Raw genomic sequence first — 16,756 nt, 5'->3', positions numbered from 1 at the left:
ATATCGCCTTTATATTTCATTTTAACTATAATCAATCCTTTGTTTTATAGTAAGGATTAAGTGTTTATCAAAATTTTGGCTTTTTTCTTTTTAATAATTCTATAATTAGGGTAAAGAGAATTTAAATCTTGAACATTTTCATTAATAATACAAAAAAAAAATGCTAGTTAAATTACAAAATTCTTATTGTTGAACAGCTATATTGACTATTGAAGACAGTCATTTTTCTAGGAAAAAGAAAAAGAAAAAAAGCCTTTTTCTTACATAATTTTTTTTTTAAAATGGATAAAAATGAAATTTGTATTGACTAATGTTGGTGCCACAATTTGCTCGTGTGGTGAGTTGTAATTGATAAAAGGATGTCCTCACATGAACTTATTATCATCCCTCTACTAATCACAATTTGCTGCATAGGCGAGTTGTCACAGCATAGCCCATATGTATTACGTCGATAACTTGTCAATTTGGTGAAAAAATTTCACCATTTCTAATGATTTGACATTTTTTTTTTGACGAAAGATAGATTAATGATTTAATCACAACTTGTTGCGTAAGCGAATTGTCATAGCATAGCCCATATGTATTACGTGGATATCTTGTCAATGGTGAAAAATTTTACCATTTCTAATGATTTGACATTTGACAAAACCTCTGGAAAGAAGAAAAAAATTATATAATAATCAGGCAAAAAAAAAAAAAAATTCGAGTAAGAAGCAAAGAATAAAAGAAAACCCATTGTCTTTTTTCTCCCACACATTTTTTTCTTTCTTTAGATTTGGACACGTTGCAAATCCCAGTATTCTTGAAACTCAATCAAGAACCAAATTATAAAACGGCTTTTTTTTTTGGGTACTGATTATCAGATTAAGACCAATTAAACCTTCACTAAGTACATAAAAGTTTACAAATTAAATCTTAATCAAAGACAGATTGATAGGTTTAAGGTTTGTTTCTAAAAAAAAAAAAAGGTTTAAGGTTCAAATCACACCCATAATACGTGAAGGTTACTATGCTATGAAGTGTATAAGCCAAGTTCTGATTCAAATCTTTTAGCTGTATTTAAACGAAAAAAGAAAAAAAGAAAAAAAGAAAAAACTTGTCCTAGGTTGTGGAAATTTCAATTCTCTACTTAATAAACAAGGCAGAAACAAGTTAAAAACTCTTTAAATGTTAGTAGTTCAACTCTCTCTCTCTCTCTATTTCTCTCTCTAAAAATAGCAACCCCCACAATCTCTTCCATGGAGTTTGGGACACACTAAAATCTCTTTCACAAAAGAGTTCTGTCTGCCATAGCCCCACACTGCAAAACCACTATACCAGTACATTGGTAAAGTAACCTCTCTCTCTCTCTCTCTCTCTCTCTCTTATCATTTAAGTAACCTTTAGTTTGTTTTGTTTTTTTTTTTTTTTTAATGAAAAAAAAATCAGCTCAATATAAGCCAAGTTCTGATTCAAATCTTTTAGCTATATTTAAACGAAAAAAAAAAAAAAAAAAAAACTTGTCCTAGGTTGTGGAAATTTCAATTCTCTACTTAATAAACAAGGCAGAAACAAGTTAAAAACTCTTTAAATGTTAGTAGTTCAACTCTCTCTCTCTCTCTCTCTATTTCTCTCTCTAAAAATAGCAACCCCCACAACCTCTTCCATGGAGTTTGGGACACACTAAAATCTCTTTCACAAAAGAGTTCTGTCTGCCATAGCCCCACACTGCAAAACCACTATACCAGTACATTGGTAAAGTAACCTCTCTCTCTCTCTCTCTCTTTCTCTTATCATTTAAGTAACCTTTAGTTTGTTTTGTTTTGTTTTTTTTTTTTTAATGAAAAAAAAATCAGCTCAATGAATAGATTTCTCATTCTAGTATCTGAAGTGTGTTGTTGCTTCTACTTGTTCCTTGTTTCCACTTATTAAGTATTTGCATTGAGGATCCTTACCTATTTCTTGGTTTTATTCACGTGGGGTTCAGACATTTATGTAGCCTTTGTACTGTTTAGTTATCTGGGTCTGGGTTTTTGTATTATTGGTTCTTTGTTTTTTTTTGGGTCAATCCAATTGGGTTCTCAGGCATTGAGATTTCCTTGACTATGAAGCTTCAAGTATGGGAATTTGTGAGACTTTTCTCTTTGTATTGAGTTTGGCTTTTTGTGCCTTTTTTTTTTTAAACAGTACTTATCAAGACTTTCCATTTGTCACTCATATTTAGTTTTATGCAAATTTCTGGACTATAGGAGATTGAGATTCTACTTTGTTTATGGCTGAAAGTGCATGAGATTTTTCATTTTTGTTGCGTGAACTGAAGTGGGTTTGTGTGCAGTCTCATAAAACTGTGATTCTGTTGCATAAAAATGGAGTCTTGGAATTGCGTTTCTGAAGGGAAGGACTTCGAATCCGATGAAACAATTTTACCTGCGAATAATTCACTCTCAAGAAGTAAGAATTGCTTGCTGGGCAGGGAATTGAGAACCCCATGTAGTTTTGGCAACGACTTGTTAGTCTCAAGTCAACAAGCTGTTGAGAATCAGAGATTTGGGGAATTGGGTTTTCCAGAGATGATTGGGAGACAACTAAACCACAATTCCACTAGTGAAGTTGTGAGAAGTAGTAAGGTTGGTGGTGAACATGTTGTTAATCCGGTTATGTCTATGCCAAATGGATTTTCTGGCGAAGATGATTCCACTTCCAAGCTCTCAAGCTCTGTGGCGGACTCAAATAGTAGGGATTCTTCGTTCTTTGATTTGAACCTTGGGCGCCTTGCTGATATTAGAGATGCTCATAATTCTAAATTTTCTAAAGGAACTACCATTTTGTTATCTTCATCTGAATCATCTTCACCTGCAAAGAGAGTTCGAGCATCCGGTATGCATTCACAAACTTCCTTCTGCCAAGTTTATGGCTGTCATAAAGACCTCAGCTCTTCTAAAGACTACCACAAGAGGCATAAAGTTTGTGAGATTCACTCAAAGACTGCCAAAGTTATCGTGAATGGCATTGAACAGAGGTTTTGTCAGCAGTGTAGCAGGTATCTTATGTTTCTTTCTTCAAGTAACTATTTTTCATTATGATTATCAACTGCTGAGTACATTTTCATGTCCTTCTGGCTATCAAAAGGAGCCTTGAGGAACGTTGAGTTTTTCCAATTTTGTTTCTCAGCACAGAATTCTAAAATTGGATTTTCACCCATTGCTTTTCACCATTTGTTTTTCCTGTTATCTTTAGACCATTTAATGTTTCCTTCTTTATTCTTCCATAAAAGGTTAATGTCTCCTAACCTCTTAAGTTCCTACAAAGAATTATTGTTTTAGGTTAATGTGTCCTAATATCTTAAGTTTAGAATAGACCTGATCTCGTTTTCTTATGTTGATGGCTTAGATTTTCAACTCTAGACATGTTTGGAAAAGATAAACCTGCAATTTTGGAAGATAGCTCATTTTGGTTATATACATTCAATTGATCATAATTTAGTCCTGTTAGTCTAGAACTTGAATCTAGTTCATAAATTATTGTTGGTGCTATGTATGGTTGCTCTAACTGTTAACCATCCAGGTTTCATTTGCTGGCTGAATTTGATGATGGTAAGCGTAGCTGCCGTAAACGCCTCGCAGGCCACAACGAGCGTCGGAGAAAGCCTCAAGGTATTCACACTGGGAGGGCCGGGAGATATCTGCAGTCATATAATGGTATTGATTAAAAATTCTCTCTAATTAGAAATGATTCATAACCAACCCACCCCCCTCCCCCCCTTTTTCCTTTTGTGCTTAATTGGACCAAAAAACAAAAAAAAAATCAACTCATTCTCATGAACTAAATTTCTTGAATCTTCAAAATTTATCATGGTTTTGTATTGCTTTGAAGATTTTTATTTTTTATTGTTCAAAATTTGAATGGATTTTCTTGGATTAATTGGAAAACCTGCTTGAGGGTATCAATTTCATTACCTGTTAAATGAAAGGAAAAGTAAAGGAAAAAAAGTGGAGAAGAGAAAACAGTCTGTTCCAACTCTAGGCATTTGACTGTTTGTTATCGCACAATTGGTCTAATAGAGTGCAGAATTTCATTATAGGAGATGGCATTTAGAACTTCCAGCTTTTGCTCCTTCCTCTTTTCTGTCTCTAATTCATGAGTTATATTTGTGAGTTGGTTTATATCATTTGATTTTTTTTTTTTTTTGGGTACTTGATACATCTTAAACTTAAGGGGTGTTTTTTTTCCCCAACTCTTATATACAAGTAGATATATTACTTAGCAATCTCTAATAGTGTATTTACATTATTAATATTATATATTTTATTCATGTTGTCCTTTCTTGGGAAAACTGCAGTGTAAGCTACTGAAATGATGAAGGTTGTTGCTACACTATATTGAGTTTTATGTGAATTAAGCTTTGATATCTGAATTGGGCAACAAACTAACCAGAAGTAGTTTTACTCACAATTCAGTTGATCTAGTCTCTCCAAAGGACTTGAATGTCCATTCTTAAATTACTGATTGTTCCAAAAGTTTAAGTTATTGGGATATGGTAAATTTAATAATTTAACCAATACTGCTAACACTCGCCCTCATGTGTGGGCCAAAACTACATTTTAATAGGTAAGACCCAACACGTGAAAATTTAAATGGGAGGTAGAGTGAAGAAGACAAAGATCGAACTTAAGATCTCATGCTCTGATATTGTGTTAAATTACTGATTGTCCCAAAAGCTTAAACTATTGGGATATGGTAAATTTAATCATTTAACCAATACTTCTAACATCCATAAATGACAGTTCTATATTGCTAATTCAATTGGATATCCAACAATAACAAATTGATGGAGCATCGCATTTACCCCATTGCCTCTCATTGAAATCTAAACATTTTAATAATAAAAAGTTCCCTAATTGGGTCTAACAACCTAAGCTTCTTTAAAGCTACTTTCCTCAATGTCTTCCTTTCTTTCTCTAGAGGGTCAATTTCCTGGGCCATGGTAACGAAAAATTCTTGTTATGGTTATACATAACCACTTCCGTGCAGCTGAAAGGATTCTGTTATTTACACCCATCATTCCTTTAAACTCAAGCATACAAGCTGCTTATTAGATGTCAAGACTCCCAAGTAAATGCATCAACTAGTTGTTGGGGACTTAAAGTCGTGGGAACTAGCATCAACAATTGCAACTGGTAGAGTTTTATTCTATGTTACCTAATTTTAATTTTGCTGATTGCCTGATATGGTTAAACTTAAATTTGTATGTTCCTAGCTCAAAAAAAAGACTTAAATTTGTATGTTACCTACTTCTATCATATATAAATCAATATTTAAGGCATCAATGGTGGACCAAATAATTTCCAGAGCATCTGTAAACACAGGAATCGTTTAGCCATTTCCATAATGACAGGATAGTCCTCTTGTTCTCTAAAATCTCTCTGGCCCTTGCTTAATTAATTTTGGTTCTGTTCGTTTGACTATGAGGATTTTTTTTGTTCAGTTCTGATTGCAAATTTTGTTTATTGTGAAGATGGATTCCTGAGTCCCCATTTTTATTGTTGCAGTTTTCTTGTATTCTTAAAATTATTCTTTTAATGTTCTAATTTTCTGAAGACATTGCAGGTAGCAGATATCAGGGAAGTCCTTTAACAACGACATCCTTTGTTTGCCAAGAGATCCCCCCTAGTGGTCTTTTTCAACCTGAGAAATATGGAACTAGTGATTGGTGTAGGCATATAAAAATTGAAGGTGGGTCTGATTATAGGCCTATGACAACCTTTCCTATTACCAATGGGAATCAGCATTCAAAATCTCTCTTCCCTACCTATAATATAGAAAAACAGTTTCCCCCTTTTCATGACAGTGGAGCTAATACTACAACAGGAAGCATTTTCAGTGAGAATGCTAGTCAATATACACATGATATAGGAGGCCAAAATTCTAGCTCACGTTCTTTTTTCCAGAGCGCCTCAGGAAGTGAAGACTTCAGTGTTTTTGATGCAGCATCAACAGCTCAAGGATTATCGGGGATTTCAGACTCTGGTTGTGCTCTCTCTCTTCTGTCATCTCAATCACAGAACTCTTCAAGCCATTCATCTGGAATCCCCATGGCTCGTCCATTGATCATGCCAGGTAGCCACCCCCATTATGGCATGAGTCGAGTCTCCGAGAAATTCATAGGAGTAAGCTCACAAGCTTCCCCTAGTGGAGCGTCAAATAAGTTCATTTCATCAGAAATGAATTCTGCAGAAGAGAATCACCTTGGTCATGTGTTTATATCTGACAGTAGTGATGCTATCAACCTGGAAATTGCAGATGGGATTTTCCAAGGCTCTGATTTTTTGCATTCCAGTGATCGCCATTCCTGTGAAAGTGGACCTACCATTGACTTGCTTCAACTGTCATCAGAACTCCACCGAGTGGAGCATCAGAGGCAATCCTTGCAGGTTAAGCAGGAAAATGATGCTCAGCAAGCAAGGTATATGAATATGTCCCTTGGAAATTTTAATTTCTATGTTTCCACATGACTCAACAACTTGAGAATTTCCTTAGGAAAATGCTCCTCCTCACTGTTTACCTTTAAAATAATATGTTATTACTTGGGTAGAAAGGGGATTCTATGGTCCGATCAGGTTGACTTCAATATCAGTGGTTAAAGCTAATCATGGTAAAATAAAGAATAAGAAAAAAATAAGATGGGTAAATAACCATTGGAGAATGAATTATAACGCTCAAGCTGATGACTGGACAATCGGATCTATTCATAAAACTAATAACTCTGAATGCATTGCTTTAGTATAATTATTGTATTTGAATGATGTTTGACACAAGTAAGATGGCAAGTTTCAAGAATCTATATGCTATACTGTGTATTTAGGCATTGCATGGATATCATCTTGGCAAACATCACACGCTACTGCTTGGGAAGACTATTAGTTATAGGCAAATTTGTGTTTAGTAAGACCTTTTAAAATTACTATCATGAAATGGTAAATATTTTCAGCAAAAGAAGAATTGTTTCTCTTCTGATTGGCATGACCACACTTATGCCCATCAAATACACAATCATCAACAGAATTGGTGATATATCACCAGACCTCTACTACTACTATCTCAACGCATGACAACAAACACCATTACGTGGGGAAAACAATAGGCTTAGCAGAAGGTAAGTTGATATGTCACTTCCAGAATGTCATGGTGCAACTATAGTTATGAAAAGCACAAGTCTCTCATCAATATAGTATAATTTTATATCAGATTATATGTTTGATATTTTTCCTCTTTTGCTTACAAAACTCTAATTAAAATCACATCAAGATTGCGGGAATCGTTTGAAATTTGAACTCCGTAGTTGTGGTTGCATAAGGGAGCCATGAGATATTTCTATATGTTTATTTTACACAACTGATGATTATATCACTGTCACTAGTGGACTTGGACCGGTATTAGTGAGAATTGCACCATTTTATGACTTGAATAAGCTGAATTTACTGTTCATTTTCAGTGCACTCGTTTAAAACATTCCTAAGTGCAATTTTACCATATTTAGCACTTTTTTTTTTTTTTGGTCTTAGGGACTGAAAGGTTGCACTTGTATTCAGACAGGGAGAAAGGTATCATAGAATGCTGCAGAACATAAGGCAACCTAAATTGAAGAAATAACATGGATGGATGTGCTAAAGAGAAGCAAGGGAAAAGTAACAATATTTTAAATCATTCTTTAGAGTGGCTAACAAAGTTGTATAAGCCTGTTAATTTAATTAGGCAGTCATTCTTTAGAGTGCTAATGGCTCCAAAATTGAAAATTTCACCTGTATGAGAAGTGAGAACTGATTAGGCCTCTATAGTCCAATCATTTTTATTTTTTGAAATCCTCTTAAAAAATGGCATTACAACTCTAGTCTTCCCACTCTCAAGCATTAATAGTTTATTAACTAATGAATAAAATTCTCATTCCCGCATTAAACTGTTCTATTTTATACTCTACCAATTGTAGCAAATCATGTGTTTAAATTTTTTTTTTTTTAGTATATTTTTTTTTTTCACTTTTCAAAAAAAGAAAATTTTAGTATTTTTTTTTTTTCATTGTAAAGTTCAGATACTTTATAAGGAAACAAAAAAGGTCATGTTATACTCATAAAGAGTAATGCTAAAGATGCAAAAAAAAATTCACAGTACTTTCTCAACTTACTAAGATGAAAAGTTGTGATGGAACATAATTTTCACATGAGTTCATAACAATTAACACCATTTTTATTATGTATCAATCTCAACAATAATATCTAACAGTTATGAAACTTTTTGTCACTAGATTCATTGATTGCCACAACACTAATAGTATTGCTTATATGTCAATTTTGTACCTACGCTAAAAGTTCTCACATTGAACTTGTTAATTTACCATATAAAATTTACTAATTTTTTTCATAGTTGTCAAGGTGGTATGTTATGATTGGTATACAATAAAAATAGTGTCAATGGGGGGCTTATTTAAAATACTAATTTCAACTTGCTATCTACTTATCTACCACCTAAACAAGATATACTTAATTTTGTTAGGCGATAAATACGATATATTTGAACATATCGGATATAACTTTTGATAATTTTTTTTTACTATCAGGTTAAGATTTCAGTTGATTTTTTGTATAGAAAAGATTTAAATATAATTCTCTTATTCGATGACAAAAAATTTTAACCATTGATTTAACTAAACCCATTACCACCTTAACAAGTTTGTGAAAAAATAGGTATGCTAAAATTATAATTTTGCAACTAAAATAAACAACCATGATATCAAATCTGAAAAATCTGATAGAATAACCCAAAGAGCAAAGACATATAATACTCACAGCGTGCTCAAAATTATGACGTGAAGTTCCTGCAAATAGCAATTCGTGCTGAGAAAATTAATAGCCGATGAAAATTTTTAAAAGGGAAAAAATTAAAACGAAAATAAATTTTTTTAAAAAAAATTCACAATTTACTGTACTGTTTCCATTTTCTTCAATTGGGAGAAAGGAAAATAAATTAAAAAAGAAAAAAAAAAGTAATACCTTTATTATTATTTTTTTTTCCAGGACGTGATAAGCATTCCTCTGTAGCTGCAACCTGAGCCAAGTAAAGAAACGAAGTCGTTTTAGTTCTAACTTTGTGAGATCCGAAACTAGAAATTAAAAGAATAAAGAGGGAGTGGGGGAATAATAAAATATGCCAAAAATGAAAATCTTTAAGAAACCATCAACGGTGAAGATATTGAAAGGGTGCCCATTACCAAGTTAACCTTTTTAAGAGGGTTCAGATCACATTAGAAAAGACCTTTTAAGAGGGTTCACATCATATTAGAAAAGAAAATAAAAATAAAAGCATTTTGACTCATCACAAAATCACTTGTCTATTTAAGAACAATTTATCTAATAAATAAAAGTTTGTTTGAGAGGTTTTTTCTATTATTTATCGTAAAAGTTGTAGTAATTATATATGTTATATATTCTATTTTTATAAACCTACGCTGTATCAATATAAGTATGTTTGTGCCATCAACCAAAGAACACAAAGACTTGAAAAAAAAAAAAAAAACAAAAAAATAAAACAAGGTGGTTTTAGTGAAGTGGGTAAAGCCACCGTTGGGATGGTTTAAGCTTAATACAGATGGATCATCTAATCAACATAGAGGACTTGCAAGAGGAGGAGTTATCCGAGATGCTTTTGGAAATTTGATTGTACGATTTTCTAGTGTGATTGATTTTACTAGTGTCATGGTGGAATAGTCGGTATTACGTGATGGGTTGGTAATGGCAAAAAATCTTGGGATTGCGAAGATGGATGTTGAACTAGATGCATTTGTCAACCTTGTCACCATCAGTTCTAAGGCAAAGAAATTAATGAAGAACATTGTGATGGAGTGCAAGAATCTACTTCAAGATTTTGAAAAATATATTGTACACCATGCCTACAAAATAGGTAATAGAGTTGTTGGTGTCCAATTTGGGGAATCATCAGGTTGATACATTTGCCATTTGAAATCATTATGCCTTGTCTCATCTTCAGGTCAGTTTTCTTTTAGTTTTGGATAATGTGGATGTACTCATTACTCATAGTATTGAGACTTGGTATGATATCTCTAGTAAATTGCCTGCAATCGTAATCAAAATATCCATATCAGAAAGATGGTATAATGTAAAAGACAAAATTTAGCTATAAAATTAGTTGTAACTTAAGGGTCTGTTTGGATAAAACTTATTTTGCTGAAACTGAAAATTGAAAATATTGTAGCAAAATAATTTTTAAATATGTGAATAGTGCCGTGAGACCTATTTTTAATGAAAAAGTTGCTGAAAAGTAAAATTTGTGGGTCTCGTGAACAGTGCACGAGACCCATTAATGTGCTGAAAAGTCAAAAATTTCGGTTACTGTTCATGCACAGTGCATGAACAGTAGCTATTTCAGCTAAATTTTGTCTTTGAAAAGCGTGAAAAGAAAAAGGAACAAAACGCAACACAAACGTAAACGCCATATAAGTCTTATCTAAACATATACTAAGCCTACAAACTTACTCAATATTTTTTTATTGGAAGTAAATTTTCATAAATTTACTATTGGATTACATTTTTTTCTTATATCCTTCATACTTACAAAATTTATAAAAAATTAAAGATCTATAGCTATGTCAATAAAAATTATTTAAATTGCAAGTGTTTGTAGTTTAAAATTATGCGTAAAATATAAGATTATAGATCATATAATAAATAATATCCGATTGACAAAAATTTTGATATATCTATTAAGAGTGTAAAGAAAATGCAATTTAACGGTTAGATTTTCAAAATATGTAATAATATTTATTTTATTAAGTAATTTTGTAGTTTTAGGTTACAACCAATTTTGTAACTAAACTTTATTAAGTATTGGTTTCGGTCTATTTTAGTGGAATGGTGCACTACATCACTTGTCCACTAGAAGACTCTATAATTTCTCCTATTTTAGGAAGACAGATTTACATCCAAAAAGTTGTGGTCCTGGCTCAAAAGGGTGATGCTAGATGTTTCTTTAGGGGGGCTTTAACTACATTATCATATTCACAATATGTTTTATTCGATAGAGCCACCTTATTATAAACTGTCTATGTGCCAAAGGGTATATAAATCACAGATTCTCGAGTTCTCTTTCCCAAAGTAGGTCTCCATACTTCTACTTTGATTTAAATTATCTTGGTGGCATTGTAGCGACCAACAAGGTCGTTGTAGTATAGTGGTAAGTATTCCCGCCTGTCACACAGGTGACCCGGGTTCGATCCCTGGCAACAGCGTTTTTTTTTCCCCTTAAATTTATTTCATTCTCTTTTGCCTTTTCCTATTGAAATTTACAAGCACAAAATCTTGTTTCTAGCATTGAAGCCCATTGGTAAACTCCAAATGAGATACTTCCCAATGCCCCTAAACATGACAACCTAAGGAGTAAGTTATAGGCACCAATGATTTGTCTCAATTGTTGACACACCTCTTGTCTCAATTGTTGACATACCTCATGTCTAGCTATATGTATATACACACACGCACACACCTGTCTTCTTTTCCAAATCTCATCCATTCTCTTGTTTGAATATGGCAAATAACCAATGATACAGTGCAGTCAAGTGTAATTCCAAACCAAACTACACTTGTACTAGTAAAATGCAAGATCATGATCTTTGCATTCCTGTAGCTAATTTCTAAATTTTATATGTACCTTCAGTATGGAGAATTAAAAATAACCAAAGGTGGGAAAATTCAAAAGAAATCTGACATCCAACTGTATGTGCAGTGTAGGCCTAGTAAATGTTTTGGTGACCATACAACTAAATGACAGACAATTGTGATCTAGAAAAATAAAATAAAGTAGATAAAATACAACTATATGATAGACAATTGTGATCTGGGAAAATAAAACAAAGTAATTTAAATCAAAGAAACAATCCAAAGGAATTAAATTACTTTAAATACTCATCAGCAGTGGATAGGGAGAATGCCAAATGGAAGCTCATTTTACCATTCAAGCTCAAAAGACCTACTCCATTAGATGTTGTAAAATGTAACTATTGCCAAAAAAAAATACGCTACAGTGCGATTCTAAAGGTAGAATCGCACTGTAGCTCAATAGTAAAAACAAAAATTGTTTTTTAATCGGTTTGGTCTTCTCTCTCATCTTGGCTGTCTCACTCGGTGACGAAGCTTGAGGCAACGACAGAGCTTGAAGATGACGGTGGCGATGCTAAAGCTTGAAGGCGATGGCAGAGCTTGATTGCGACGGTGGCAATGGTAGATCTTGAAGGTGACGGCAATGATGGTAGAGTTTGAAGTCGACATTTTGCTAGCCTGGGTTTGTTGCCATGGGTTGTGGCTTTTGCTCACCGAAGTTCGCTTGCCGTGGGTCATGGCTTTTGCTTGCTTTTCGTGGGTTGTGGCTTTTGATCACTGGAGTTTGCTGCCGTGGGTTGAATTGGTGTTTGAGGCTTGGGTTTGAATGGGTTGTGGGTTTGAATGGGTTGTAGTTCTTGGGTTGGTTTCAAAGTTTCAGTGGTGTGTGGTGTTGTTTTGGTGGTGGGTATAAATTTCGGTGGTTGTGGGTTGCAAGTGATGGGTATTTGGCTGTAATTTGTTTTGTGGGTTAGGATTTGGCTAGATTTGGATTTGAGATTTCAGTTTGGTGTTACAATGGTGGGTTTGGGGGTTTGGTTTGGTGTTTTAGAGGTGGTAGTGGTGGTTGTGGTGTTGTTGTTTGGTGTTTCTGGATAGTTGGCTTGGTGGTGCTAGTGTGAGTTTGGTTGTTGAGGAGAGACAGAGATGAATAGAAGAGAAAGAAATCAATAAATTTTTATATTATTTTAATGTGTAGTACGATAAAATAAAAGTTAGAATGTGTGTATTGTAAAATAATATTGTATAATTGATAAAGTGACTTTTTAAAATAGTAAAATAAAATAGAATTGAAAAAACCATTGTGGATGCTCCAAACATCCTACCAAACATCCCTAATGTTTAAAAGCCAAAAATATTATACAAAATGAATAATCGCTTTAGGTTGAAGATCTATATAGTGATGATAAACTTGCCTCAAAACAATATTCTGCCAAATGATTCTAAAATACCGATGTTTATTACAATTTTATCTACTTTAGCGGCAGTAACTGCAGTGCAGTTTCCAGATTATGTTAGCAACTGATACTTGCTGCAACCATAATAAACCATGTTTCAATTAAAGATTGCAAAAGCATTTCTGGGTTAAAAAGTTTTTAAGCTTCTAATAGAAACTACACCCGAAGACAATAGAGACACCCCATTCCATTCTCTTCCGTTTTTGTTTTCAAAATGATAATAATAGCACCAGAATATAAAAGAAGCTCAGTCAAGATTCACGAATATTTAAGAGAATAATAAGCAGTGACAGATTGCCTAATCCAATAGATCAATTTAGGCACTGGTGCACTGCGAAAAGCCATTTGCCCAGATGTCAAATGCAACTCTTTTTTCAAGAAACTTCCCACTACATTTTGACTCAGTAGTCAAAAGTTAGGTTTCTTAAACCTTCTCAGTCCTGAAAAAGAGACCTCTCAGTCCAAAATTGCACAAAATATTTTAAGAGGTCACCGAAAGACAAATAAATGAAACCTAATATTAAATCAACCAAATTTGTGACTAACATTTCCGAATACCATGATCTCAATCAATGTCAAATAAATAGCTAAACTCAATCTATAGAAATACAAAATCCTTGATCTCTTATTGTTCTAAGGTCATATAGATGTATATCCTCCGCCTTGCCAAATGAACACTCATTAGCTTCATCGCAAAAGCTTGGATAAAAAGGGATGATGGTCGAAAATCTATTTTGCCGGACCCTTGGGTATATCAGAAGTCGAGTTCAGCTCATCCCAAGCTTCAATCCATGTGACCATGGCATCAGCCAGCTTGATGAAGTATTCATCCACCTTACCAAGTTTAGCCTTGACTTGCTTGGAAAGCTCAATGTAGCAATTCTGCACAGTGGTGCAATCCTTTGGAAGGGTAGCTGATTGGAAGAATGGGATCAGCTCTTCTTGCCAGTAGATTCCTTTGTATTCCTTCTTGAGGTTCACAAAAGGGTTGCTTGCTTTGCTGTGCCAGATATAAGGCAAACCAGTCTTGACTCCAAGTCCTAAATGATCGCATATCACCTACACATCATTAGATCAACCAGTTGTGAGCTACTCTGCAGCTTAACAGTTAAGGCATGAAGTAATTTCTAGAGAAGCAGACTGTAATCATTATATGGAAAAAATAACGAATGAAACCAATGAAAAAAAAGTATATACCTTGGTGCACCAGCCAGCCCACATATCATCGTAGCGTCCAATTGGCTGGCCATCACCCATAAGTCCAAAGTACATTGCAGGGCCGATCAACTCACGGTCAAATGCCAGATTCATACCACACATGGGGAAGAGGGTTCCCTTTGGTATTGTCAAAACAGCATCCACATACCTAACAAAGAAAGGCATTTGGATAAAGAGTTTTTATAACATAGGCAACAAGCAAATTCTTGCGAGCGAAGGATCTTTCTCACCTTGTGTTTCTTTCACGTGGCTTGACAAGCTGGGTGGGAGCATCATAATCTGGGATGTTGAGCCAGAGGCCATGAGAAACAGCTGTTGGGGCACCTTCACGGAGGCTGAATGGATATCCACGGACAAAATCTGCACCGTCTCTGTATGGGTCATACAGGGTGTTGAAGAAAAATGGAGTTGCTGGACACAGAAGGTTCTTAATGTGCTGCTCAAGAGCATTAATGTCCTTGCCAGATGGATCTTTAGCAACCTGCAAATCATACAAAATCATAGCTTGAGATCCAGGTGAATGACTGAACGACCCCACTCAAATTCATACTAACAATTGAATCCTAATAATCTAGAGCAAAAGAAAAAACATTAAAGCTTCTAGAACAACAAGGAACAAGAAATAAGTGCAGAACAAGTTGTTGAATTGAAACTTGAAATGAGCATTGGGAGATCTCAATAGGTAATGCCTCCTGTAAAGGTTAAAAACTTTCGGTACCAAGGAGCACAAAAATATATTAACGCATGCCGAAAGTGGATGAGCATCGCTTAGATCTGGATGCACTAAGAACTAAGTACGCATAAAACAAAATGACATACATCTACAATACCCTGTTCATATTTCAACTTAAATTAAACAATCTTAAACATTCACTAAAATCAAAGATCTTTGAATAAGTTTACAGCAAACATAATTGCCAAAATGCTTTAACATTCTAGAACACTTCTAAGCAAACAGATCTGTAAACACATGCCTCACCCTATTATGATTCACTGTCAAAAAATAATAAAACAGCAAAGATAATCCTTGATCCTACTGCAAAAAATACCCCATCACAAGAAAAAAAACCAAAATTCAAATAAACAAAAATCCCATCTCTTATTGTTCAAAACCCCAACAGATCCATACACTCGGACCAAAATAAAATTCAAAAAACAACGACTTACTCTTAGTTGATTTTTATGCCCAATTACCCCACAAAAACAATAGCAAATCAAAACCAAAACCCCCCAAAACAAACAAAATTCACATCAAAATCCGAACTTTCTCACCATAATATCCAAAACCCACATCCAAAACACCACCAAAAAGGAATTTTTTTTTTTTTTTTTTTTTTTTTTTGAACTACTCACAAAGCAATCATCATCGATGGTGTAGATGTACTTCTTCTTGGAGACCATGTAGCCGAAGCAACGGCAAGCAGAGTCCTTGAAGGAAATGCAAGAGGCTTTGGGACCGAGAATCCTGTTGATATCGTTGCGATTGTAGAGCTCATAGTCGAAGCCCTCGGGGACCTTGATGACCCTACTGGGGTCACCGTCCTGAACAATGATGAGATGGTATGGCTGGAAGAAAGGCCTCCACATCTCGAGGAAGTCGAGGTTTCGGATCGTGGGGATCACGATGTCCAGCTCATCTTTCAACAGAGGAGTCGGAGCGACTGAGGTTCCGACCATTGTTACCGGATTTCTTGTGTATCAAACTGAGAGAGAGAGAGAGAGAGTTGAGTTGAGTTGTGTTGTGTTGTGTTGTGTCTGGGTCTGCAACTTTGTATTTATAAAACAAAAAAGAGAGTTTTAACACTAGTAAAAGAAGTAATTTCTCATTGTTTTCCCAAAAAAAAAAGTAATTTCACATTTTCTTAAAAAAGAAAGAAAATAATTTCTTTTTTTACTCTATATTTATTTATTTTTTTTCTAAATTTGATAATTATGATATTTATAGTTATTAATAAGAATTTATTATAATTGTGCTTATATATAAAATTACCATATATTCTAGCTAGCCTAATTATTTATTATAATGTATGTGTAAATTATATATTATTATAATATTATGTAGTATTTACTATGATTGTATTTATATATAGAATTATAAATTCTATTGTTTAAAGAAAATATGATGCTTGTTGATTTTAATGGAAGGTTTAAATATCACTACACATCCTTGGTGCGATAGCCACTCTACAAGTATAAATGTTTATGAGATGTGGGGAGCAAGGGCTAGAATTCTAATCTCCAGAATGAAGTTTCATACACATATACACTTTCATTAGGATAGAGTAAAATTTCTATCTTATTTAAATAAAAAATAAAGGTTTAAATAAAAAATAGTTTGTACGTTGTATCTCTAGCATTATTCATATAATAATATTATAAAGTCAATTAATTAAAAAGTTAGTTACTTCGGGTTTTAAGGTTTTAGATTAATAAGTATGA

General features: G+C 33.9%; 2 protein-coding genes across 7 annotated transcripts; one reads left to right on the top strand and one right to left on the bottom strand.

Moving 5' to 3' along the window:
* Window positions 1-1,507: 1,507 nt before the first annotated feature.
* LOC112009786 (squamosa promoter-binding-like protein 6) lies at window positions 1,508-7,933 on the top strand. 6 transcript variants are annotated; one of them, XM_065779902.1, is made up of 5 exons: window positions 1,508-1,734; window positions 2,315-3,019; window positions 3,544-3,632; window positions 5,587-6,442; window positions 7,569-7,933. In XM_065779902.1, exons 2-5 carry the CDS (start codon window positions 2,346-2,348, stop codon window positions 7,627-7,629), a joined length of 1,680 nt encoding a protein of 559 aa, XP_065635974.1. In that variant the 5' UTR covers window positions 1,508-1,734; window positions 2,315-2,345; the 3' UTR covers window positions 7,630-7,933. The 6 variants fall into 6 exon arrangements, with proteins under 6 accessions (XP_065635974.1, XP_065635972.1, XP_065635969.1 ...); XM_065779900.1 differs by having other exon boundaries at window positions 5,578-6,442; XM_065779897.1 differs by having other exon boundaries at window positions 3,544-3,677; window positions 5,578-6,442.
* Window positions 7,934-13,619: 5,686 nt separating this feature from the next.
* On the bottom strand, window positions 13,620-16,083 carry LOC112009791 (probable UDP-arabinopyranose mutase 2). Its single transcript, XM_024042129.2, has 4 exons — window positions 15,671-16,083; window positions 14,548-14,798; window positions 14,297-14,465; window positions 13,620-14,158 (listed from the first exon to the last, which is right to left on the bottom strand). Exons 1-4 carry the CDS (start codon window positions 15,992-15,994, stop codon window positions 13,829-13,831), a joined length of 1,074 nt encoding a protein of 357 aa, XP_023897897.1. The 5' UTR covers window positions 15,995-16,083; the 3' UTR covers window positions 13,620-13,828.
* Between the last annotated feature and the right edge of the window lie 673 nt (window positions 16,084-16,756).

Source organism: Quercus suber, unplaced genomic scaffold, assembly GCF_002906115.3.
Source record: "Quercus suber isolate HL8 unplaced genomic scaffold, Cork oak 2.0 scaffold_219, whole genome shotgun sequence".
NCBI lineage: Eukaryota > Viridiplantae > Streptophyta > Magnoliopsida > Fagales > Fagaceae > Quercus > Quercus suber.
The sequence above is the reverse complement of the archived record's forward strand: the minus strand, read 5'-3'. Positions and strand labels throughout refer to the sequence as shown.